Source organism: Heterodontus francisci, chromosome 27 (genome assembly GCF_036365525.1).
Source record: "Heterodontus francisci isolate sHetFra1 chromosome 27, sHetFra1.hap1, whole genome shotgun sequence".
NCBI classification, from domain to species: Eukaryota; Metazoa; Chordata; class Chondrichthyes; order Heterodontiformes; family Heterodontidae; genus Heterodontus; species Heterodontus francisci.
The window spans coordinates 26676148-26701296 of NC_090397.1; the positions used below are offsets into that span (position 1 = coordinate 26676148).

At 44.1% G+C, this 25149-nt stretch overlaps 1 protein-coding gene across 3 annotated transcripts in view; it reads left to right on the top strand.

Moving 5' to 3' along the window:
* lrrk2 (leucine-rich repeat kinase 2) overlaps positions 1 to 25149 on the top strand; it is a 170372-nt gene that overhangs the window by 47615 nt on the left and 97608 nt on the right. For all 3 annotated transcript variants that reach the window (XM_068059026.1, XM_068059027.1, XM_068059028.1), the window contains 5 exons: positions 16166 to 16310; positions 19570 to 19709; positions 22791 to 22907; positions 23007 to 23177; positions 24183 to 24444. In XM_068059026.1, coding sequence (XP_067915127.1) covers positions 16166 to 16310; positions 19570 to 19709; positions 22791 to 22907; positions 23007 to 23177; positions 24183 to 24444 — 835 coding nt within the window. The remainder of the gene's footprint in view (positions 1 to 16165; positions 16311 to 19569; positions 19710 to 22790; positions 22908 to 23006; positions 23178 to 24182; positions 24445 to 25149) is intronic.

Genomic DNA, 25149 nt, shown 5'->3' on the forward strand with positions numbered 1-25149 from the left:
TATTTTGTGTTATTTTTCTGATTTTATTTATTGGGACTTAAGCACATGGTGAATTATAAGCCTCTACCACTCTGTGACGGAGCCATTTGGGGTTCTTTCACATTATGCTGACAAACAGCAATAACATTTAAAACTGGAATTGAATGCCAAGGCCACTGTACCTTTGACAGACTGTGGGCTGGATATTTAGGTCCCGCTGAGTGCAGGAACAGAGATGGATACATGCAGCTTCTTATGAGTGCAGGAACATAAGCTGCATGTATCGCTGCTGGCAGGTCCCCGACAGCACTATGTCTCTGAACTATGTTGAGGAGTTAGTAAGTGCCCTGGACTTTCATTCCTGTCATGTTCAGGAGCAGCATGCACCCTCCGGCTCCTCAGCTGGTGTGTCTGCTGGAGGCTGAATACTCAGAGACCTGCCCTGAGGGTCTGGCGTTGCACTCACCTTGCCAGAGTGAAAAAGGTCATTGACCCTGTTCTGGCACTGGACCCAGTTCCTCTGGACCAGACTTTGTCTGCCCACTGTCTGTCATCTCTGATGTCTGCTTGATCTGGGAGGGTGGCCTTCTCCTGCTACCCACCAGGTACCTCCAGGAGGAGGACCTTTCCCTCACTGCTTCGAGTAGAATTTCCACGTCAGTTTCCATAAAGCAAGGGGCAGCACTGCCACAGATTCCAGCCCTCTGCCTCTCCTGCTCCATCAATAACTACCACAGCAATTGATTCAGTGAAACATCAGCCAAATTAATGGTTGCCGTGGTCAGTTTAAATCGGGCCTGCACTCTTTCAATCCCACCTCAGTTCCAGTCCCTGCTAATTGTCCACCCAACCCACCCTCTAGCCAATTAACCATCAGCCAATCAGGTTCTGTGACTGCGTCCCCCAGGGGCAGGATCTGGACCCCAAAACAGTCCTGATTTCAGTTTCCTGTCCCGGAAAGAAAATGTTGCCTTGTGTAGCAGAATTGTATATTGTAGATGTATTGTTCATGAAGGATTCCCCATCACTTTGACAGATGAGAGTTCAACACGGAGAATGGTTGTTCACAGTCTATGTTGGTGTTGTCTCATTTGTTAAACCAAATCTTGATTTTCTGATCTGATTGCAAATATTACCTATAAAGTCACTGTTGGAGGGGTGGGTGAAGGCATTGGCTTTGCGTTGTGCTTTCTTGTACAGTAGAGACATGACTCTGTTCTCTTCAAATATTGAGATTGCTTGATGACTGAGACTTCTCCATTTGGATCTGTCCATGGTTGCTTTTTCCATGTAGTGGGGTCCAACTTACAGGCTCTGTGATTGGCTTTCAGAATGTCTTTGTACCGAAATTTGGGATGTCCTGTGGTAAGGGTTCCCATGCTCAGCTGGCGATAAAAAACCGCTTCTGGTATGTGGGAATCCACCATGCTAACCACATGGCCAACCCAGCGAAGCTGAGCTCTGATGAACTGTTGATACCAGGTTTGCAGCACCTTGCAAGAACTTCAGTGTTAAGAATATTGTCCTGCCACTGGATGTTGCAGATAGATCATACACAGCAAAGGTGGAATGAATCTAGTTGCTTTTTGTGACGCTGGTAGGTTATCCGTGCCTCACAGCCAAAGAGGAGCGATGTGAGAGCCACTGCCTGGTAGACTTTGATCTTTGTTTTGAGACAGACTCCATGCTTTCTCCAGACCTTGTGGGTGAGCCTGCCGAATGCTGAACTTGCTTTTTCCAGGTGGTGGGTGATTTCAGCATCCAACGTGGTGGTATTGGAGGAGATACTCCTAAAATAGCAAAACTTTTGAACTGAGTTGATTATTGATTGTGACTATGTGGTCTTGGAATTTGTGGCCATGGCCAGGTTGGTATAAGATCTCTGTCTTTTTCACACTTATTGTAAGACCAAAGCATTCTGAGGCTTAGGCAAAGCGGTTAACAAGCAGCTGAATGTCCTGGAATGTGTACAATGAAAACACAGTTGTCAGCAAATGAGAGTTCACTTAGGAGCTGCTCTTTGATCTTTGTGCAAGCCTTGAGCCTTTGCAGATTGAAGAGGTTTCCGTCTGTCCTGAACTGAATGCGTACTCCTATGTTAAGATCTTTTGAGTGCATGCAGGACCATGGCTAAAAAGTAGATAGCAAACAAAATTGAGCCATTATGCAACTTTACTTGGTGCCATTGGTGACAGATAAAGCACCATACTGCATCACACTGGCCATCACACCATCATGAAATGAGCAGATGACCCTGATCAGCTTTTCAGAGCAATATTTGTGCAGCACCTTCCATAGACCTTCACAGGTTACTGTGTTGAAGGCCTTGGTCAGGTCGACGAATGTCATGTAGAGGTCCTTGTTCTGTTTGCAGGGCTTTTCTTGAACTTGACACGCTGCAAAGATCATGTCAACCATCCCTTGTCCAGCACACAAGCCACACTATGATTCAGAGTACACCGAGTCTATAAAATGAGTGAAATCCTGTTGAGAATAACCCTTACAAGAATTTTTCCCATTGTGGAGAGAAGTGAAATATTGCGATGGTTGTCACAGATGGACCTGCTTCCCTTCTGTTTGTGCAGGTGAGTTATGGAAGCATCCTTGTGATCTTGGGGCACAATGCCCTAGCTCCAGATTAAACAGAAGAGGCTAGTGAGGTTCCTAACCATGTGAGCTCCTCAGGATTAGAATACTTCAGGTGGAATGCCGTTGACTTCCATAGACTTATCCACAGATAATTGCTTTATGGTCTCAGTGACTTCAGTTTGAGATGGATCGCGGGCAAGCTCATCCAGAATGCAATGCTGTGGAAATACAGCGATGCAGTGGCATCATTGTACACTGGATTCTTGGTTCAGGAGATCGTTAAAGTGCTATGCCCAGCGAGAGAGAATCTCATGCCTGTTTGTTAGGAGCTGATTGCTGTCTGCTGAGAATATGGATGTTGTACCATTGGTTTTGGGGCCTTAGACAGATCAGAGACCTTCATGGAGAGCCTTCAGGTTGTGCTTATCAGCAGTTTCCTGCAGCTCTGCAGCCTTGTTCTCCCACCATCGGTTCTTCATCTGTCTTAGTTTGGCCTGCAGCATTGTTTTGCTTGATAGTATCTGTTTTTTCTTGCCAGTGAATTCTTGTCAGATATGTAGGATTTGTGAGCATTGTGCAGATCATCTATTCGCTTGGCTATATCTTGGTCGCTTTTGTCGGACCAATCTTGGTGCTTCCGTTTGACAAATCCAAGGACCTCAGATGCCTTGCTATGAGTGACATTCCTTAACTTCCAAGAATTGTCAATGTCTATGTTAACTTCTGGGGTACCAGCAAGCTCTGCGGTTAATTTTTGTTCCAGTTCCTGTTTCTTAGCTGAGATTTTTAGGATAGTTACGTCAAGCTTCCTTTGTGGTTTGACTCTGTCATAGCGCTTTAGCTATTATCTTCAAGGACATGATGCTCCTGACAAGCCGATGGTCTAACCAGCATCCAGCACCTCTATGCGCCCATCCTTGAGGTCTCTGTCGTATAATAATTGGCCCAGCATGTGCCAATATTTGGATCAGGGGTGCCTCCGTGTTGTTTTCAATTTATCATTGCTTGTTGGAAGATTGTGTTTGTGATGGTGAGGTCAAACTCTCTGCACTTAGAGAGAAGAAGCTGGCCATTGGAGTTTACTCCACTAATGCTGTGGTGTTCCATTACTTTCCTTCATGTATTACAATCTGTACCAACACAGGCTTTGAAATCACCAAGGATGATGAGTTTGTTGTAGTGCGGTGATGATCCTGCTGAGATTGTCGTGGAAAGCTTCTTTGACCTCGTTTGTGTGTGTCATTGGTGCAATGTCCAACTGATTTATTCTGCTCAAACGAGATGGTGTGAAAATGACAATGGATAATGAAGAAAAGTCAGGTTTTATGGTGGTTTTAAATGTGAACATTTCAAAAATCTTCAAAATCAACTATGTTTGGAGATCATAAAAAATAATTGTACCAAAAGCCTTCGAAAATGTTTGGGGCAATTATTTTGTGACTTCCAGAATGGTTTTTATAGACCTTGCACAATGCCCAAGGCAAAGTGTTTTGTTTTATTTGGAGGTTTATTTAAATATTTTGAAAATGTGAAGTTTGGGTACATTGGGCTGAAATTTCATCGTGAGGTGGGTTTGGAGGCGGGCCTGGCGAGAAAATTGTAGTGTCGAGCTGCATTCCGGTTTCAAGATGCATTCCTGCCTCCCAGCACTTCAGGTGTTGCGGCATCCCATCCAAAAGTGGTGGGTAATCAATTGAGGCAGTTACCGAGCCAATTGAGAGCTCGTTGCAGGCCTGTATAAGATTTTTGAGGCCACGCACAGGAAACACACTGGGTCAGCAACATGTTGAAGGAGATGTGGCGGCTGCACAGCAGGGAGCCATTCCTGACGATGCATAAATTGTGGAATAAGTAGAGAAGAGCTGATGCATTAGCATGCAGTGACCTTTGCGTAAGCAGAGCTTACAGTGTGTTTCAGCTGGTGCATTTGTGGGGTAGTGCACCTGCAGGGGTCAGTGGGGCAGAGCAGGGGGGTCCAGGCAGCCATTCCCATGCAGCTGGTGACAAGCGAGGCCATCCCTGGACTTGGGGCTCAGCTACTCTGAGGTGGCAATGAGCAATCATGAGCAGCTGCGCTAGCAACACATGCAGCCCCTAGGTGCAGAGGAACGCAGAGACGATGCCCGAGAGGCAGGAAGGTCATCGAGGTGCTCCCTTCACCATAGAGTGTACCACGAAATTCTCACTTCCTGGCCATGTTGAGCAGCAGTGCCACCAGAGGCGACACCTAATGAGGCAGGTGGTTGTTAATTTGCATGTGCTCATGGAGGAGGATCTCTGGCCTCGCTAGTCATGTGGGCTGCCCTGCTAGTAGCTGTGAAAGTGACAGTGGCCTTGAACTTCTTTGCCTCTGGGTCATTTCAAGGGGCAGAAGCAGACCTGTGTGCTGTATCGCAAGCAGCCACCTATTATAGCATCAGGCAGGTGATGGATGCCCTATATGAGAGAGCAGCAGGGTACACTGACTTCCAGACTGATAGGGCCATTCAGGCCTAGATGGCTGTGGACTTTGCCTCCATGGCAGGATTCCCTGGGGTGCAGGGAGAGATTGACTGGACCCATGTGGCCATCAAGGCCCTGACGGAACAGCCAGGGACAATTATCAATTGAGGGAGTGGAATCCGTTTCCGTGTCCAGCTGATGTGGAACCGCCACAAGCATTTTCTGCAGGTGTGTGCAAGGTTTCCTGGCAGTTGCCATGACGCCTTTGTCCTGAGGCAATCGTATATTGAATAATTTTAAGTTGGGGGTAGATAGATTCTTGTTTGGCAAGGGAATCACAGGTTATCGGGGGTAGGTGGGAGTGTGGAATTCAAGACACAAACAGATCAGCCATGATCTTATTGAATGGTGGAGCAGGCTAGAGGGTCCGAAGTGCCTACTAATTCGCATGTTCATAGTCCTTGCAGTTGTCCATGCCACCAGAGAGACTATGTGGTTGGCTGCTGGAGGACAAGGACTGTCCACTGAAGAAATGGCTGCTGAAACCTGTGTGCAACCCTACAACAGAGCACAGAGGTGCTACAACTGCTGCCATCTCAGCACAAGGGTCACTATTAACTTGGTATAGACTCATATAGACTGGATTAATCATATTGGCAAGGGTAGCCTCGAGGGAGAGTTCATTGAATGTATTAGAGATTGTTTTTAGGAGCAATATGTTGTGGAACCAACCAAGGAGCAGGCTATTCTAGATTTGGTATTGTGTAATGAGATGGGATTAATTAATGATCTCATAGTTAAGGATCCTCGAGGGAAGAGTGATCATGGCATGCTAGAATTTCAAATTCAGTGTGAGGGCAAGAAACTGGAGTCCCACACGTATTCTGGAGTTAAGCAAAGATAAGTACATCGGCATGAGGACAGATTTGGCCCTAGTGGACTGGGCAGGAAGACTAAAAGGTAGGACAGTTGATGAGCAGTGGCAGATGTTTAAGGAGATATTCAATTCCTCCCAACTAAAATATATTCCAGAGAGGAAGAAAGATTGTAAGAGGGGGAACAAACATCCATGGCTAAGCAAGGAAGTTAAAGATAACATAAAGATAAGAACTAAGGCATACCATATTGCAAAGGCCAGTGGCAGGCTGGAAGATTGGGAAACTTTTAAAGATCAACAAAGGGTTACTAAAAAAGTGATAAAAAGAGCAAAGGTAAATTATGAAAGAAAACTAGCGCAAAATATAAAAACGGATAGCAAAAGCTTCTATAAGTATACAAAAGTGAAGAGAGTAGCTAAAGTGAATGTTGGTCCCTTGGAGGATGAGACTGGGGAGTTAATTGTGGGGAACACAAATGGAGGAGACACTAAATCAGTATTTTGCTTCAGTTTTCACGGTGGATGACACTCGTACCATCCCAATAGTAACAAGTAATGCAGAGGTTATAGAAAGGGAGGAACTTAGAACAATCATCATCTCTAGGGAAAAAGTACTGAGCAAACTATTGGGATTGAAGGCAGACAAGTCCCCAGGGCCTGATGGCCTACATCCTAGGGTCTTAAAGGAAGTGGCAGCGGAGATAGTGGATCCATTGGTTATAATATTCCAAAGTTCCCTGGATTTACCAGAATGGTTCCAGGAATGGGGATTTTAGTTACACGGTTAGATTGGAAAAGCTGAGTTTGTTCTCTTTAGAACAAAGGATATTGAGGGGAGATTTAATAGAAGTGTATAAGATTTTGACCAACTTAGATAGGTTAGACAAGGAAGAACTGTTCCCATTAACAACCAGTTATGGTTGTTGGAGGTCAATCTTCTGAGCTCAGGAGATCACTGCAGGAGTTCCTCAGGGTAGTGTCCTAGGCCTAACCATCTTCAGCTGTTTCATCAATGACCTTCCTTTAGTCATTAGGTCAGAAGTGAGGATGTTCGCTGATGATTGCGCAATGTTCAGCACCATTCGCGACTCCTCAGATACTGAAGCAGTCCAAGTAGAAATGCAGCAAGACCCTGACAATATCCAGGATTGGGCTGAAAAGTGGCAAGTAACATTTGCGCCACACAAGTGCCAGGCAATGACCATCTCCAACAAGAGAGAATCTAACCACCTCCCCTTGACATTCAATGGCATTATCGTCGCTGAATCCCCCACTATCAACATCCTAGGGGCTACCATTGACCAGAAACTGAACTGGAGTAGCCATATAAATACCATGGCTACAATAGCAGGTCAGAGGCTAGGAATCCTGCGGCGAGTAACTCATCTCCTGACTCCCCAAAACCTCCCCTCCAACTCACACACCATCCTGACTTGGAACTGCTCCTTCACCATCTCTGGGTCAAAATCCTGGAACTCACTTCCTAACAGCACTGTGGGTGCACCTACCTCACATGGACTGCAGCGGTTCAAGAAGGCAGCTCACCACCACCTTCACAAGGACAATTAGGGATGGGTAATAAATGGTGGCCTAGCCACCGATGCCCACATCCCATGAATTAATTTTTAAAAAGGTACAAGAACTAGGGGACACAGATTGAAGGTTTTGGGCAAGAGTTGCAGGGGGAATATGTGGAAGAACCTTTTTACGCAGCGGGTGGTAATGACCTGGAACTCGTTGCCCACAAATGTGATGTAAGCGGAGACAATCAATGACTTCAAGCGGAAGTTGGTTGGCCAATTGAAGGAAATAGACGCGCAGGGCCACGGGGATCGAGTGTGGGAGTGGGACTGACTGGATAGTTCTGTGGAGAGCTGGCATGGACTTGATGAGCCGAATAGCCTCCTTCTGTGCTGTAAGTGACTCTATGACTGTTCTTTTCTTTTGGGCCTCCTTATCTCGAGAGACAATGGATACGCGCCTGGAGGTGGTCAGTGGTTTGTGAAGCAGCGCCTGGAGTGGCTATAAAGGCCAATTCTGGAGTGACAGGCTCTTCCACAGGTGCTGCAGAGAAATTTGTTTGTTGGGGCTGTTGCACAGTTGGCTCTCCCCTTGCGCCTCTGTCTTTTTTCCTGCCAACTACTAAGTCTCTTCGACTCGCCACAATTTAGCCCTGTCTTTATGGCTGCCCGCCAGCTCTGGCGAATGCTGGCAACTGACTCCCACGACTTGTGATCAATGTCACACGATTTCATGTCGCGTTTGCAGACGTCTTTATAACGGAGACACGGACGGCCGGTGGGTCTGATACCAGTGGCGAGCTCGCTGTACAATGTGTCTTTGGGGATCCTGCCATCTTCCATGCGGCTCACATGGCCAAGCCATCTCAAGCGCCGCTGACTCAGTAGTGTGTATAAGCTGGGGGTGTTGGCCGCTTCAAGGACTTCTGTGTTGGAGATATAGTCCTGCCACCTGATGCCAAGTATTCTCCGAAGGCAGCGAAGATGGAATGAATTGAGACGTCGCTCTTGGCTGGCATACGTTGTCCAGGCCTCGCTGCCGTAGAGCAAGGTACTGAGGACACAGGCCTGATACACTCGGACTTTTGTGTTCCGTGTCAGTGCGCCATTTTCCCACACTCTCTTGGCCAGTCTGGACATAGCAGTGGAAGCCTTACCCATGCGCTTGTTGATTTCTGCATCTAGAGACAGGTTACTGGTGATAGTTGAGCCTAGGTAGGTGAACTCTTGAACCACTTCCAGAGCGTGGTCGCCAATATTGATGGATGGAGCATTTCTGACATCCTGCCCCATGATGTTCGTTTTCTTGAGGCTGATGGTTAGGCCAAATTCATTGCAGGCAGACGCAAACCTGTCGATGAGACTCTGCAGGCATTCTTCAGTGTGAGATGTTAATGCAGCATCGTCAGCAAAGAGGAGTTCTCTGATGAGGACTTTCCGTACTTTGGACTTCGCTCTTAGACGGGCAAGGTTGAACAACCTGCCCCCTGATCTTGTGTGGAGGAAAATTCCTTCTTCAGAGGATTTGAACGCATGTGAAAGCAGCAGGGAGAAGAAAATCCCAAAAAGTGTGGGTGCGAGAACACAGCCCTGTTTCACACCACTCAGGATAGGAAAGGGCTCTGATGAGGAGCCACCATGTTGAATTGTGCCTTTCATATTGTCATGGAATGAGGTGATGATACTTAGTAGCTTTGGTGGACATCCGATCTTTTCTAGTAGTCTGAAGAGACCACGTCTGCTGACGAGGTCAAAGGCTTTGGTGAGATCAATGAAAGCAATGTAGAGGGGCATCTGTTGTTCACGGCATTTCTCCTGTATCTGACGAAGGGAGAACAGCATGTCAATAGTCGATCTCTCTGCACGAAAGCCACACTGTGCCTCAGGGTAGACGCGCTCGGCCAGCTTCTGGAGCCTGTTCAGAGCGACTCGAGCAAAGACTTTCCCCACTATGCTGAGCAGGGAGATTCCACGGTAGTTGTTGCAGTCACCGCGGTCACCTTTGTTTTTATAGAGGGTGATGATATTGGCATCGCGCATGTCCTGGGGTACTGCTCCCTCGTCCCAGCACAGGCACAGCAGTTCATGTAGTGCTGAGAGTATAGCAGGCTTGGCACTCTTGATTATTTCAGGGGTAATGCTGTCCTTCCCAGGGGCTTTTCCGCTGGCTAGGGAATCAATGGCATCACTGAGTTCCGATTTGGTTGGCTGTATGTCCAGCTCATCCATGACTGGTAGAGGCTGGGCTGCATTGAGGGCAGTCTCAGTGACAGCATTCTCCCTGGAGTACAGTTCTAGGTAGTGCTCAACCCAGCGGTCCATCTGTTTGCGTTGGTCAGTGATTATGTCCCCCGATTTAGATTTGAGGGGGGTGATCTTCTTGATGGTTGGCCCAAGAGCTCTCTTCATGCCATCATACATTCCTCTGATGTTTCCGGTGTCTGAGGCCAGCTGAATATGGCTGCATAGGTGTTGCCAGTAGTCGTTTGCGCAACGCCTAGCTGTTCTTTGTGCAGTACTTCTGGCTGCTTTAAGTGCTGCGGATGTTAAATCGCTGGGGGCTTTCTTGTAGTTCAAAAGTGCAATGCGCTTAGCGGCTATGACAGGTTCCAGCTCTTCATTATGAGATTGAAACCAGTCTGCATTTCTCTTCGCACTTTTGCCGTAGGTGGTCAAAGCTGACTCATAGATGGCGTCTCTGATGTGGGCCCACTTGGTCTCAGCATCCCCTGTGGGAGTGTTTTGAAGGGCTGTTACAAGTGAATTTAGAAATTTTTGTAACAGCTGTGGGTGAGAAATTCTGCTCGTGTTGATGCGCGGGTGGCCCTTCTGCTTGGAATGATGCAACTTCTTTGGTCTGAGTCTAACCTTGCTGCACACCAGGGAGTGGTCGGTGTCGCAGTCCGCACTGTGGAAGCTGCGTGTGATTTGAACACTGTTTAAGGCGGCTCGCCTTGTGACAATGAGGTCTAGCTGGTGCCAACGACGTGATCTTGGGTGCCTCCATGAAACCTGGTGACAGGGTTTAGTGTGAAAGAACGAGTTGGTGATGCATTTTGGTACCTGTACCAAAATGTATGAACTTAGTTCTGGCCAGTTTATGGTTTAAAAGTGAAAATAACTGGGATCATTTAAGAGCTTTATTTTGGTGTCTGATTTATTGCAACATGACTTATTACGAGCTTGTATATATAACTTAGTAAAATTCAGATTTTTTTAAATTTTGAGACTGATAAGTAGTCAACACTTGTGTAAAATACCAGAGAAGTTAAAACATTGTAATTGTGGTTCCACCCTCTTGTGATAGATTAGAACAATTGTGTCTCGGATATATTTTTAGAGCTTGTGTTCATGGTTACAAGATAACAAATTGATTCAGATGATCTCATTGTATCATCCTCCCATTACAATATCCAGCTGTTTTTTGAATATGAATGCAATGTTCTGGCCTTAATCACCCTTTTTGGCTATTGATCATCCTCCATAACAGGAGGCAATCTGACATCTGTTCTAAATTTGCTGTTCATAATCATCAACAAATGTCACCTTGTCCTGCTACCTGGGCAATTCTGAAGTACAGTTTAGAATTTACTTTCTCTATCCTATTTAAAGCTCTTCTTTATCAATATAAGGTTGCTTCTGAGAGGTCTGCTTTCAAGACTGCAGAGCCTCTGTTTATCATTTCCGCTGTTATTTCCTTAGATTTTTTTATATGTGATTTAATGGCAGTTATATGAAGTAACATTGGGCAAAAAAAGAGTGGTTGCTAGGTTTTGAAATTATACAGTCAAATCAGTGTGGTCAAATTATCCAGCTTGCCTTCTGTTGATCCAGGTTAAGAACTTTCTTTGATAATTTCATCTCACTCTTCCATCTCTCTGACTTTGAAACCAAGCCATTATTTCTTTGCTAAATGTACAGGTCTGCTTAATACTCGTATATTACATTGCTAATGTGTCTGAGTTCAGTTAATACAGGTTGTAAGTGAGCATATAAGAAACCGGGACAGAATCTAATGAGCTGCAACATGACTGTTCAAAGATTTGTTTTTTTACTGGCTTCTTAAAGGTCTTTCCATCAGTAGTTTCAGTAGGCTGTCGTGTTTCAGGATTATTTGGGTAATTTTCCATGAAAAGCATCATTTGAATATATAACTCCTGTTAAAGGGCCAATTTCTCATGAAAACCCCATTTTGGGATGTGGATTCAAAGTCGGTTGGTTAATTGGAGGTTTTTTTTTTCTTAGAGACCAAATAAAGTAATTTGGTGGCATGTCCCTGTAAGTGATACACACTTTACAGCACCCACTGTGTTTGGAGGGTTTTAATCTCACTAGTTTCTCTCCTTCAGTCCCTTGTGTCCTCTTAGAGCTCAGCTCGTCCACAAGACCCACCTCCTGCTCCCTTGACCCCATTTGGATTAAGCTGCTGATGACCGAATTTTCCTTTCTCGACCCATGTTAACTGACATTGTAATCTCTCTCAGGTACTGTAGCCCTCCCTTTCATAACTATTGTTATCATGCTCCTCCTCACAAATACCAGCCCCCACCCACCTCCCCCTACAACAAGAAAATCCCTCTGTCCTTGCAAAGTACTACCTATCTCTAATGTCCAGCTTCTCTCCAATGTCATTTAATGTGTTGTCTCCCAAATCAGAGCTAATTTCTCCTGCATTCCTAGTTTGTGTATTTCCAATCAGGTTTCTGTCCCTGTCAAAGTATCAAAATAGCCCTAACAAGTCATGAATATCATTTTCTGTGGTGCATTAGCCCTCTTCTACCTCTCTAGTGCAGCCAACCATGCTATCTTCCTCAATTGTCCAACTCAGTGGAACTGCCCTCATCTGGTTCCACTCTTACTTATCTGATCATAGCCAGAGTACCTCCAGCAATAGCTTCTCTTCTAGCCCCAAAACTGTTATTTCTGGAGTCAACCAAGGATCTGCCCTTAGCCCCTTGCTCTTCATTACCTACATCTTGTCCATTAGCAACCTCATCGCAGATCATACACTGATACCACCCAGCTCTACCACACCACCACCTCTCCCTGCATCTGTGGTGTCAGACTGCTTGTCTGACATCCAGTTTTTGAAAGCTACTATTTCCTCCAGTTAAACATTGACACGATCATGGCCATTGTCATTGACCCCTGCCTTAAACTCTGTACTCTTGCCACTGATTCCATCCCCTTCTCTGGCCAATGTCTCTTTCTGAACCAGAATATTTGCAGCTTCAGCCTTGAGTTGATTCTGAGGTGAGCTTCTGACTCACATCTGACTCTCCATCTACTTCCATTTGCATAATATTGTCTGCCTCCATCCTTAACTATGCCCATCTGCTGCTGAAATCCTCATTCATGCCGTTGCCATCTCCAGCCTCAACTATTCCAGTCCCTTCCTGGTAGGTCCCCCATCCTCCATAAAGTTTAACAAATCTAAAACTCTGATTTTTGTATCAAATCTTGCCCAAAGTCCTATTTGCCCATTACACCTGGCCTAGCTGTTCTGCATTGAGTCCCAGTCCTGCATTGTCTCCAAATGAAAATACATTTTTTTTTTTTTGTTGAAATCCCTTCATGCCTCATGCTTCCCTATCTTTGTAATTTTTTCCAGCCCCTCAAGTCCCTTTATTCCCTCTGCCAGATTCCGCCCCCCCCAACCTTCCATTCCTTGGCAACTGTGCCTTCAGCTACCTGGGCCCCCACACTCTGGAATTCCCTGTCCAAACCCCTCTGCCTTTTTACCTCCCTTTTCACCTCCCTTTTCTCCTTTAAGAGATTTTTGCTGTTCGCAACTACTAAAGTGGCACTATAATTCCAGAGTCAAAGTCATATCGGAGTCCTTGGTGCACCATAGTCAAATGGAGTGAAATCACCTTCAAAAGGCTGTCTCACATTAATTTTCATGTACACCAGGTGTAATAAAACTCCAGGCTGGTGTGAAGTCCATTTTAAAAGTTTCAGACCATCTGAAGGGACCTCACGGCTGCTTTATAAGAAAAATTCAATGTTAGAAGAAAGAAGACTGCCAACTTCTGACTACACTCCTGTCACAGGAAAAAATGACATGCCTTGGGGTCAACTTTGTGCATGCATTCAATCATGTATGCACAGAGTTTCTTTGTCACTGTGGTCAATGACATGTACATTGGCAGTACAGCTTGGGTCTGCCAAATCTACATCATACTTTGTAAACAGGTTATTAAAATCCTGTGGTTGCAGTAAAAACGCAGTCAACCTTAGAAGCAGGTGCACAATGTACAGGAGCTCTGTGCTTTGAAAATTCAAGGTAGGGGAGCAAAAGAGACAATACATTATAAACCCAAGACTGTAGACTATTGTCTGCACTAATTTGAGCATTCCATTTTATCATTCAGAGTAAAGATATTCAGTTCTCCAGGCTGGGGCTGGGGTTTGCGCGTGAAGGGGTGTGTGAGGGGGATTGGCCAGAAATGTGTTCAGTTGGTCTTGTTTAAATGCTAACATCATTAATCTCTGGTTTAGAGATTCTGTCACAGTGGCACAGTGGTTAGCACCGCAGCCTCACAGCTCCAGCGACCCGGGTTCAATTCTGGGTACTGCCTGTGTGGAGTTTGCAAGTTCTCCCTGTGTCTGTGTGGGTTTCTTCCGGGTGCTCCGGTTTCCTCCCACCAGCCAAAGACTTGCAGGTTGATAGGTAAATTGACCATTAGCAATTGCCCCTAGTATAGGTAGGTGGTAGGGAAATATAGGGACAGGTGGGGATGTGGTAGGAATATGGAATTAGTGTAGGATTAGTATAAATGGGTGGTTAATGGTCGGCACAGACTCAGTGGGCCGAAGGGCCTGTTTTAGTGCTGTATCTCTAAACTAAAAATTAAACTAAGATTATGGTAAACTGTAACAGAACATGATGCTAGAATTGAAACTGGTGATAAACAGTATTTAACCAGATATGGATAACAGCGAATAATATTAATAGGTACCCTTTTCAAATAATGGATAACATATTTAGGATGTAGAAAACAAGTGATTTCATGCTCTGGATTACCAGGCAACTATTTGTCCTAAACATTATGGCCAGAATTTTATGCCCACCCCGCAGGAGTGGGCTGATGGTGGAGGAGTCATAAAATTGAGTGGGAGGCAGGGGGTGCCATTCCCGACGCCTTCCCACCCCTGCTGCAATTGTACAAGGGGCAGTTCTGATGAAAGGTCACAGACCTTAAATGTTAATTCTGCTTCTCTCCCCCCAGATGCTGCCAGACCTGCTGAGTATTTCCAGGACTTTGTTTTTATTTCAGATTTCCAGCATCCGTAGTATGTTGCTTTTATGTCCGTCTGACTGTTGTGGCTGGGTGCAGTCCCAGCAATGGCCACCGCTCCCATGGCGCTGCTGGGACTGAGCTGCTGGCCCGCTGATTGGCCGGCAGCTCTTGGAGGCGGGACTTCCTGCCTCAGAGGGACGGAGGTCCCACCCAAGGCCAACTAAGGGACTGGGCCACATAAAATTGTAGCGTGGCTCACAGGCCTGGCGAGGATGTGCTTGCCCCCGGCTTTTTGGCTGGTGGACTGGGTCTCCCGCCCAACATAAAATTCTGGTCTATGTAGCTTTAGTGAAGCTGGAAAAATATTTGTCATAATTGGGTAAAAGTGCTTCTGTAAAGCATTGGGCCAGATTTTGAGGGGGCCGTCGGCAGTGAACTGTCAGGCATGCACAGGTTTGCATGGAAATCCTGAAGTTGTGGTCTGTCGCTCAGGGCTGCGACACAGGCTGTACTGTGGACCTTCCCCAGAGCCAGTAATCCCTGAAATCATTGAGATTTTCAGCTTTTCCACCTGCCGTTTGAAACTCCTTAAAAAGTTACACCTTGTTCAAACAGCTGTAACTGAGTTTTTAACAGCGATGTGATTAATAAAATTTGATTGGCAGTGAAAAAATAATTCTATCATAGTGGATTGCTGTCAAATGACTAATAGATTTTTAAGCTTAATGTTTTCTTAAACAATTCTTTTAAAACATTCAGAATATTTTAACTTCTACCTTCATCCCATGTGTATGCCCCAATCTTTAATTTGCTCCATATATGCGTTTTTAAAAGTGATTTTATTTTAATGCTTTTAGTTTCCTGTTTTTTTTTTGGCGGCGGAGGGGTTTCTGTTAAAATACTTTAATTTGATTGGCTGCTTGAACAGCCTGATGCCATCTCTCAAGCTCCACACTGTGAATGGCCCAGTAAGGAACTCTGCAATCAGTTGCAGAACCACTGCTTAGCGCTGGATGTGAAACTCTTGCAAGGGAGATTGCTAGATCTCTCAGCAAGACTTTTATTGTGGTCAGCAGTGAGTGCCCTTGCTTCGCTGCTGACTGCAGAATCGGGTCCATGTCATATAATAGTGGTGGCCAGTCGCGAAACATAACTCTTGAATATTGGGACTGTAGACATTTCTGTAGAAAAGGACTGGAAGGACCATCAGAGAAGTGACCAGAGCCAGCATGCAGAATGGGAGACAGATGCAAGGTGTGGAAAAGGTGGTTTGAAAGCTTAACCTGTGTTGCCGCAGTGAGACACATGGTAAGTATGATATGTGTATCCACTGGAACAGTAAACTCTTACTTTTTTAGGTCAATGTGGTATTATAGAGTAGAAATAGCATTGTTATTTTGTGGCAGATAAGAGCTTGTAAGAGAATATTTCATGGTTGAGTACCAGTCTAATCCATGCAACTCTTCCATTGTTAAATGTATTAATGCTAAAAAATGTTATTGCACTTTTTCCAGTTTATTTTGAATCCAGCTATCCAACAGTACGGCCTCCGAATACTGTGCTCTATTGCTGATCGTTCAGGTGCACTGGAGGAACTGATGAGAAGAGGGGCTTTGGATTCTGTGATCCATGTTTTACAAATGTATCCTTATAACCGAGGTAGGAAAAGTAAATGTCAGTGTCAACTCTTCTGTTATTTTTTGAAAAAAAAAGATTTTTTCCACTTTTATTTATAAAAATGTTTTTTTCAGAAAAGAAAATTTGTGTTAACATGTATTTGTACTTTATAGATTAATAACTTGTTGACCCTCACGTGATGCAGAGTAAGAAAATGAGAGCTCCATTCCACAGTCTCAACATTACAATTGGCTGCCTTCCCACAGTGAAGGAATGAAAGTAATAAAAGCTGTTGTTGAGCTGGTGAGGCTGGAAGTGTAGTGCAGGGCTGAACCCAGGAGTAGGAGGAGGGTACCTACCTTTTGGCCATCCGATCGAGTGCATTGAGAAAGTTTTCTATCATGTGAAGCATGTTACTCAAATACAAGATGTTTTTGTTGCTATCCTCTTATAATGGAGGGAAGCTCCCCCTTTGCTTGGGATAATTGAGCATACCAAAACTTGATTTTTCACATATCCGCATTTTTGCATTGCCCTAGGCATGGAAATAAGAACAAGTACAATATAAGTAGCAAAGGAAATAATCTATTTTGTTCACCAGGTAAAGCAGGTAAATGACAAATAACAAAACAAGCTGTGAAATGAGACAGTGTTTTGTACAGGACTTTGTCCTACAATAATTCAATAGTTTTTGGAAGAATGGGTAATTGGAGCACATATGATCAAGTTTCTGCTGTATACATTTAATATTGTAGTAATAAAGCTATTCCTATCATTTGTTTTAACATCATATTTAAACCTGACCTAAAACTTGCCGACACAGGAGACCTGTAAAGAAAGAACTTTAATTTGCATAATGTCTTTTATGACCTCTTGGATGTTCCAAAGGGTTTCACTCCCAATTAATTAATTAATTTGAAGTGCAACCATCGTTGTTATGTAGGCAGTGGCAGCAGTGAATTTGGGCAAAGAAAACTCCTGGAAACAGCAAATGAGATAAAAGGTCACTTAATCTGTTTGGTGTTGGTTAACTGGTAAATGTTGGCAAGGCAACCAGGAGAAACTCCATGCCCTTCGTTGAATACTGTCATGGGACCTTCAGCAATACAGCAGTAATTTTTTTCTGCAGAAATCCTGGAGGGAGCCTTGAATCCATAAGCTTCTGATCAGTTCAAACTTATCCACTTTGGTAGGAAGCATAGAAAAGCAATATATTTAAATGGAGAGAGCCGTCACAACCATGCAGTAGAGAGAGATCTGGGTGTCTTGGTACATGAATCACAAATAATTACTATGTGGGTATAGCAAGTGATTAGGAAGGGAAGTGGAATGTTGTCGTTTATTGCAATGGGAATGGAGTATAAAAGTAAGGACGGTTTTGCTGTAGTTGTACAGGGCGTTTGTGAGACCACATCTGGAGTACTGTGTACAGCTTTGGTCTCCTTATTTAAGAAAGGATATCATTGCATTAGAAGCAGTTTAGGGAAGGCTCACTCGACTGATTCCTGGGATGAAGGGGTGATCTTATGAGGAAAGGTTGGACAGGTTGGATCTGTATCCATTGGAGTTGAGAAGAATGAGAGGTGATCTTATTGAAATATATAAGATCTTGAGGGGACTTGACAGGGTGGATGCTGAGGGGATGGCTGGAATTTTACGTTAGGTGGGAGGCCCCGCCCACCGGCCAAAAAGTCAGGTGAGGCTGTCTCCACCAGGCCTGGGGAACCATGCCAGGATTTTACGCTCTCCAGGCCCTTAATTGGCATTGGGTGGGACTTCCACCTCTCTGAGGCAGGAAGTCCTGCCTAATGAAGCTACCAGCCAATCAGTGGGCCAGCAGCTCTCAGTCCCAGCAGTGCCACTGGGTCTGCACCCAACCAAAAGCAGCAAGAGGGACAATGTTCTCGGTTTCTGGGACTGATCAGTCAGGCTCTGGTAAGGCAAGGGTGGGGCGTCGGTTTGGGGGGATGGGGAGAGTGTTGTTCAGTGGAGGCGATTGGGCCGTGGAGGGCCCCTCCATGGAGTATGGGGTGCTCGATCAGGAGCGCAGGCCCCTACCCCCCCTCAGCCTGCAAGAAGGCTACCAGGTTTTACATGGCGGTGTTCTGGGGGCCTGAGCCACCTGGCCACCGCTGGTAAAATACCAGTGGTTGCGGGAGGAGGCCTGACGTGGCATTTATTGTCCACTTAAGGGCCTTGATCGCTCTGGGGTACGTGGGTTGTTTCTCGCCGCTGCAGTCCCTTGTAAAATTGCAGCGAGGGTGGGAAAGCCTCGTGAACGACATTCCCCACCGTACACTGAATTTTAAGGCCCCCCCCTCCCCCGCTCCTCTGGGGAGGCGTAAAAGTCTGGACCATGATTCCCCTTATGGGAGAGACTAGAACGAAGGGACACTGTTTAAAAATAATAGGTCTACCATTTAAGACAGAGATGAGGAGAATTTCTTTCTCTCCGAGGGTCGTTGGGCTGTGGAATTCTCTTCCCCAGAGAGCAGTGCAGGCAGGGTCATTGAATATTTTTAAGGCTGAGTTAGATCGATTCTTGATTGACAAGGGAGTCAAAGGGTATGGGGGTAGACATTAAAGTAGAGTTGAGGTTACAATTTGATCAGCCATGATCTTATCAAATGGTGGAGCATGCTCAAGGGCCCGAACGGCCTACTCCTGCGCCTAATTCATATGTATGTTCGTAGGCAGGAGTGGTAGCCTGAGCCAAGCTGGAATTCTGTGAATCAGCTCCAAGGATTGCAGTACTTCAAATGGCTAGTAGGCCCGCTGTACCACATCTGTTCATTTGTTTTTATTTGTTCTTGTGATGTGAGCAATGCTGGCAAGGCTGTATTTATTGCTTATGCTTACTTGCCCTGAAAAAGTGTTGGTGGGCTTTTACCTTGAATTACTGCCGTCCCTGTGCTAATGTTGTTCCCACAATGGTATTAGATAGGAAATTCCATGATTTTGCGTAGCATGATGAAGAAATTGTAGATGGTATGTGTACAAGTCAGGGTAGTGTGTGATTTGGACATGATGGTGTACCCTTAATCTTCCTGCTCTTAACATTTGTCGAGGTTGAGACTGGGAGATGCTGCAAAAGTATGCTGGGCAGATTGCTAAGCTGTTCATCAATAACCATTCCTTCATGAGGGTGTAAACATAACTGAAAACAGTTGATTTTAGTGTTTTCTGCACATTTGGCTGCTCTAATGTGCCAACAAAGATGAATATAGGGAATAATGCATAAGTATTCAACTTTTCTCACTTCAACGAATCTTTCAATGTATTTCACACTGTTTTGTTTCAGAAATTCAGTATCTTGGTCTGAAATTTATGGGGGTCCTTGTTCCTATGAAAGATTTGTGTCATACATTTTTGGCTTTAGTGGCAACAATTCTGATGCAAACGTTACGCAGATATGAAGAGGACATAGAAGTGCAAATACAGGTAGGTTATTGTAAAAGTCTAATTGCATTAATTGCATTAAAGCTGAAGAAGAAAGGGTAGTATTACCTTTGGGATTTTTTGATCACTTTCAATTTTGGGTATATTATGCAAGGCATATTCATAGCTTTTGTTTAAAATAGGGCACTGAAATGATGGTTTGTTAAATGCCGATGAGCTAAGTTTCGATGTTTCAGCAAAGACACTTTAAAAAAAATAGCCTGTCTTGTAAATCAGCTAAGACCTTACACCCTATGTGCATGATGTCTCCAATCCAAAAGGGGGTCTGGCAAGCCTTGCCTTCGAGGGATAAAAACAAAGGCACTGGCAGCCAGTCAGGCTTTTGATTTGGCTCCAAAAGCTAACACACAAGAGGGTAGTTAGGATTTGTTTTGTTCAAGTATGTCGATCCAAAAATGTTCAGAACTTTAGACCGTTCAAAATTTTTTATACAAAGACAAGTTCTACTAATTTTGACTTTAGTGAATCCAATCTGTGCATTCAATTCCTGTGGAATAAACAGCTTATGATCAGACCACGTCTGAAAGAGTGTCTTCAAGGTTCATTTTTAAAAAGATTGAAGAAGCATACTGGGGCATGTATGGAAGACATGATATCCAGTGCGTGTATTAGGGGAGATGCATTGTTCTTCTGGGTTATGCTGGGATATTGGGCATTGTAAGCTGTCTTTGGCATCGAAGATGCACAGGATCCACTTTTGGAAGTAAGCGCTGCCACTGTTAAGTATGTACGGAGACCCGATATTTACAATGGAAGTGTATTCTCTTGCAGTTGAGAACTTGAATCCAACTGAGACTAATGGGCTGTAAATGTCCTTCTGCCTGTCTCAAATGACCCTATATGAATTTTGCACAGTCTCAAGCCTTTTCTGAAGTGAGGTCTCAGTCCACAGTAGAGTACCCATGAATAAGGAATAAAAGCAGGGAAGTTATGCTTGATTTTTAAGAGAATCAGTTTGGAAATTGTGTTCAATTATGGGCACTACACTTGAAGGATGCAAAGGCCTTGGTTAGGCTGCAGAAAAGATTTACTAGAATGTTATCAGGAAAGAGGGACTTCAGTTAAGTGGAGAAACTGGAGTTGTTCTCCTTAGAGCAGAGAAAGTTAAGAGGAGATTTAGTGGAGGTTGTTCAAAATCATGAACAGTTTTGATAGATTGAGTAAAGAGGAACTGTTTACAATGCCAGAATGGTCAGTAACCAGAGGACACAGCATTAAAGAGACTGGCAAAAGAACCAGGGGTGCAACGAGCTGTTGCGTTCGGGAATGTATTGCCTAAGAGGGTGTGGAAGCAACATCAGTAGTAACTTTCAAAAGGGAATTGGATAAATACTTAAAGGTCTATGGGGAAGAGCAGGGGAGTGGGATTAATTGGATAGCTCTACCAAAGAGTTGGCATAGGTGTGAATAACTTCCTTTGTGATGTATCATTCTATGTTTCTATGAATCTATGAGTACCACATTGGCCTATAGGTTATCAGTGTCACTCAAGCCATGTTTCAGGTTAATGCATGACTGTAGGACAAGGATACAAAGTAGCAATAGTTAAGAAACCTTTCTCCACACAGCGCTGTGATGGGAGATCATACATTTCCACGGAAGAATGAACTGAATGGGCCAAAGTACCTTCCTCATTTCTACTCACCTTTGTGTTGGCAGTGGAAAAGTGAAAGATGGTTGTCTGACTTAGCAGTAAAGTATCATCTGGTTGGCAAAATGTTTGCATATTGCCATAATCCTTGCTCCACATTAATGATTTAGACATGAATATAGGAGGTATGATCAGTAAGTTCGCAGATGACATGTAAATTGGTGGTGTCGTAAATAGTGAGGAGGAAAGCCTTAGATTACAGGATGATATAGATGAGCTGGTAAGATGGGCGGAGCAGTGGCAAATGGAATTTAATCCTGAGAAGTGTGAGGTGATGCATTTTGGGAGGACTAACAAGGCAAGGGCATATACAATGGATGGTAGGACCCTAAGAAGTACAGAGGGTCAGAGCGACCTTGGTGTACTTGTCCATAGATCACTGAAGGCAATGGCACAGGTAAATAAGGCGGATAGGAAGGCATATGGGATACTTGCCTTTATTAGCCGAGGCATAGAATATGAGCAGGGATGTTATGATGGAGCTGTATAAAATGCTAGTTAGGCCACAGCTGGAGTACTGTGTACAGTTCTGGTCACTACACTACAGGAAGGATGTGATTGCATTGGAGAGGAGATTCACCAGGATGTTGCCTGGGCTGGAGCATTTCAGCTATGAAGAGAGACTGGATAGGCTCGGGTTGTTTTCCTTAGAGCAGAGAAGGCTGAGGGGGGACCTGATTGAGGTATGCAAAATTATGAGGGGCATTGATAGGATAGATAGGAAGAAACTTTTTCCCTTAGCGGAGAGGTCAATAACCAGGGGGCATAGATTTAAAGTAAGGGGCAGGAGGTTTAGAGGGGATTTGAGGAAAAATGTGCACCCAGAGATGGTTGGAATCTGGAACACACTACCTGAAGGGGTGGTAGAGGCAGGAACCCTCACAATATTTAAGAAGTAGTTAGATGTGCACTTGAAACGCCGTAGCATACAAGGCTATGAGCCAAGTGCTGGAAAATGGGATTAGAATAGATAGGTGCTTGATGGCTGGCATGGACATGATGGGCTGAAGGGCCTGTTTCTTTGCTGTATGACTCTCTGACTATGACTTTTGATTTTATTTCAACCATTTATGCAGTAATGGGGCATTTAAGTTATTTCTTTATGTTTTATGTTTATTAATGATAAAAGATAAAGAAAGTTTGGTGGTAGTGGTAAATGTGCTAACTCACCTCTGCTGTCATCTGTATCTTTCAATTGGCTAATCAGCATTATAATGTATTACTGTAGACACGTTGGCAAAACTGAGCTGCCCCCTGGTTATTGACCTCTCCGCTAAGGGAAAAAGTACTTCCTCAGGAATTTCTTAGCCTAAAACCTTAAGAGCAGCCTAATTGAATCTAGAGATTGAAATTAATTTTACATAGAGGAGAAATGCTCACCAAATTGTAATTGAAATCTTTTTTCTTTTTAGGGTTTCCAAGTAGTCTTGATGTATTTTGAAATCATACCATCTGCTGTTGTAATTTTCTTCAAGGAACGCATTGACAGATTTATTTTTCATCAGATGACAGATTGCAGAAACAAGCAGGTCATTTTAAATTTCCTACTTGTTTTCAAGAATTTGAAAAACATTACTTTCAATTCATTGTTAGCCATTATTTTATGCTGCTTCTTTTGAAATGATTAGCTGTGGAGCCTCTTCTGCAAGTGCTTGTCCAAGTTGGCCATTGATCGTGGAATAAGAAATCAGATGCTTGAGAATGCTTGCTCAGAAAACAATGTCATGATGGCTGAATATTTAATCATCTTAGAGGCTGATGTCAATCACAAGTCTAAAAATGAATCACTGATTTACCAGGTAAATATAATTTTGTTGAAGCTTTTAGTCTGCTGGAACTCCATTTCTATTACCAAGAATCATCTTTTGCCAAATTTCAATGTCAACAGTAATGGGTTTGTGGCTTAAGTTCTGAAATGTAGACATAAATGGAAAATTCGACTTCCATTTGAAAGCAGAGAATGCTGTTGGTAATTTTGGCCTGAATTTTATGTGGAGGTGCTGCTATTTTGCATGGTTCAGGCCCTTAATTGGCTGCAGTTGGGCTTCCACCCACTGAGGCAGGATACTTCCAAGAGCTGCCTGCCAATCAGAGGGCTGGAAGCTCTTCAGTCCCTGCAGCGCCACCAGGAATGGTAGCCACTGCTGGGACTGCAGTCGGCCGGGGCCAGCAGCAATGGAGGAGGCCCCGGAATGGAGATAAGTGTGTGGTCCCTCACCAGACCCAACAAGCTAACCCTGTAAACCCACCCACTATCACTAACCGCCCCTGCCCCTCATCCATTGCAGTTATTGATTGTCATATTGTCCAAGGTCCAATCTAAAGCAGCTAAGGTGACACCCATCCAGATCTGATTCTGAAAACCTCCAAAGTGCAGAAAATAAACTCTCAGCAAAAGTACCATGAGCAAACCCTGTCGTACTTGTAGATTTTTTTTTAAAAAGCAGCTATGAATTCTGAGTACTTATTGCAATATTTGCATAAGTTTCAATCAGCTCCCAGCCCAATAAATTGCCACTGTGTTCTTGTCTTGCTCTCAATGGCATGTTTCAGGAAGCACAGGAAACCATGGATATGACATTAAAATGTGTTGAAATATCGCTCTATTTGAGTGATTAGCCTATGTTAATAGGCAACCAGCCCAATGCACCCGAGTTAAATGCCGAAGTCATAGTGTTGGAGCCAACTTTCCAAAAAGTTTACATTTTTGCCCTGAGAAGAAAACAAAAACTGCTCCCTGCAATTTTGCTCGGTCAAGCTAATAGCACTTGAATTTTAACAACTTCTTAATGGCTTTTTTGTAGGCTTGTAAGCAAAGCTGTAACCCAGTGTTAGTGGAGCTTTTGCTTACCAGTGGAGCACGTGAACAAGATATTCGGAAAGCATTGGATGCCAGCATTAAGATGGGTGATGACAAAATCATAAGCTTGCTTTTAAGAAAACTTGGATTGGACCAAAACAATAAGGCTGTTTGTCTGGGTGGACTTCATATGAGCAAGATTGAAGCTGCTTGGTTACGCCCATTGTTCATTGGTGAAAAGTTTCCCATTTCAAAACAGCAGCTGAGTAAGTACATGAAAAATTGTTCGACTTTTATAAGTTTAACAGTTAATGTTGGGAAGGTGCATAACTAATATTTTCTGAGGGCAGGCTTACAGAGTTCAGTTCTGAGCTTGCTGCTCAGCTGTCTGCTAAGGTAGCCTGATGATTGCCCACGTTCTGATTTTCCTCCCTTGCTAAGAGGTCCCTGGCCTTTCCTTGGCATCGCAGTGATTCAGCTAAGATGAGGGCTCAATGGAGTGAGGATTTAATCTGAATTTCAAGCCATACATTAGTGTTTGTACTGTAACACTATGCCATCTTTATTCTAGACATCATTAAACTAAGGTTATGTGGCACCAGCAATTCCTAGAAACTTCAGTCTAGACCATGTATTAGAATCATTTCTTAATTCACTCTGTATGCAGCATGAGTAACTTAGCAATGAGCTTCCCATTGTTGTCATACTTTATAATGCATTAGATTGTTAATATAGTGGTTATTTGTAGGTGTGTTGATCATCTTTTATTGGCTTTAACAAATGTCAAAAAACCACGTAATGGAGGGAAAATGGATGTGATTCCTGTTTCTACAATTCATTCATTTGGGAAAAAATGTAACCAGGTTGTTCTCCAAATATGATTTTAAGTGGGATTTATAGAAGGTTTAGAGATGTATACATTGCTCCCAAATGCTGACACATCTCTTGTACATATTGGTATGTAGGACCTC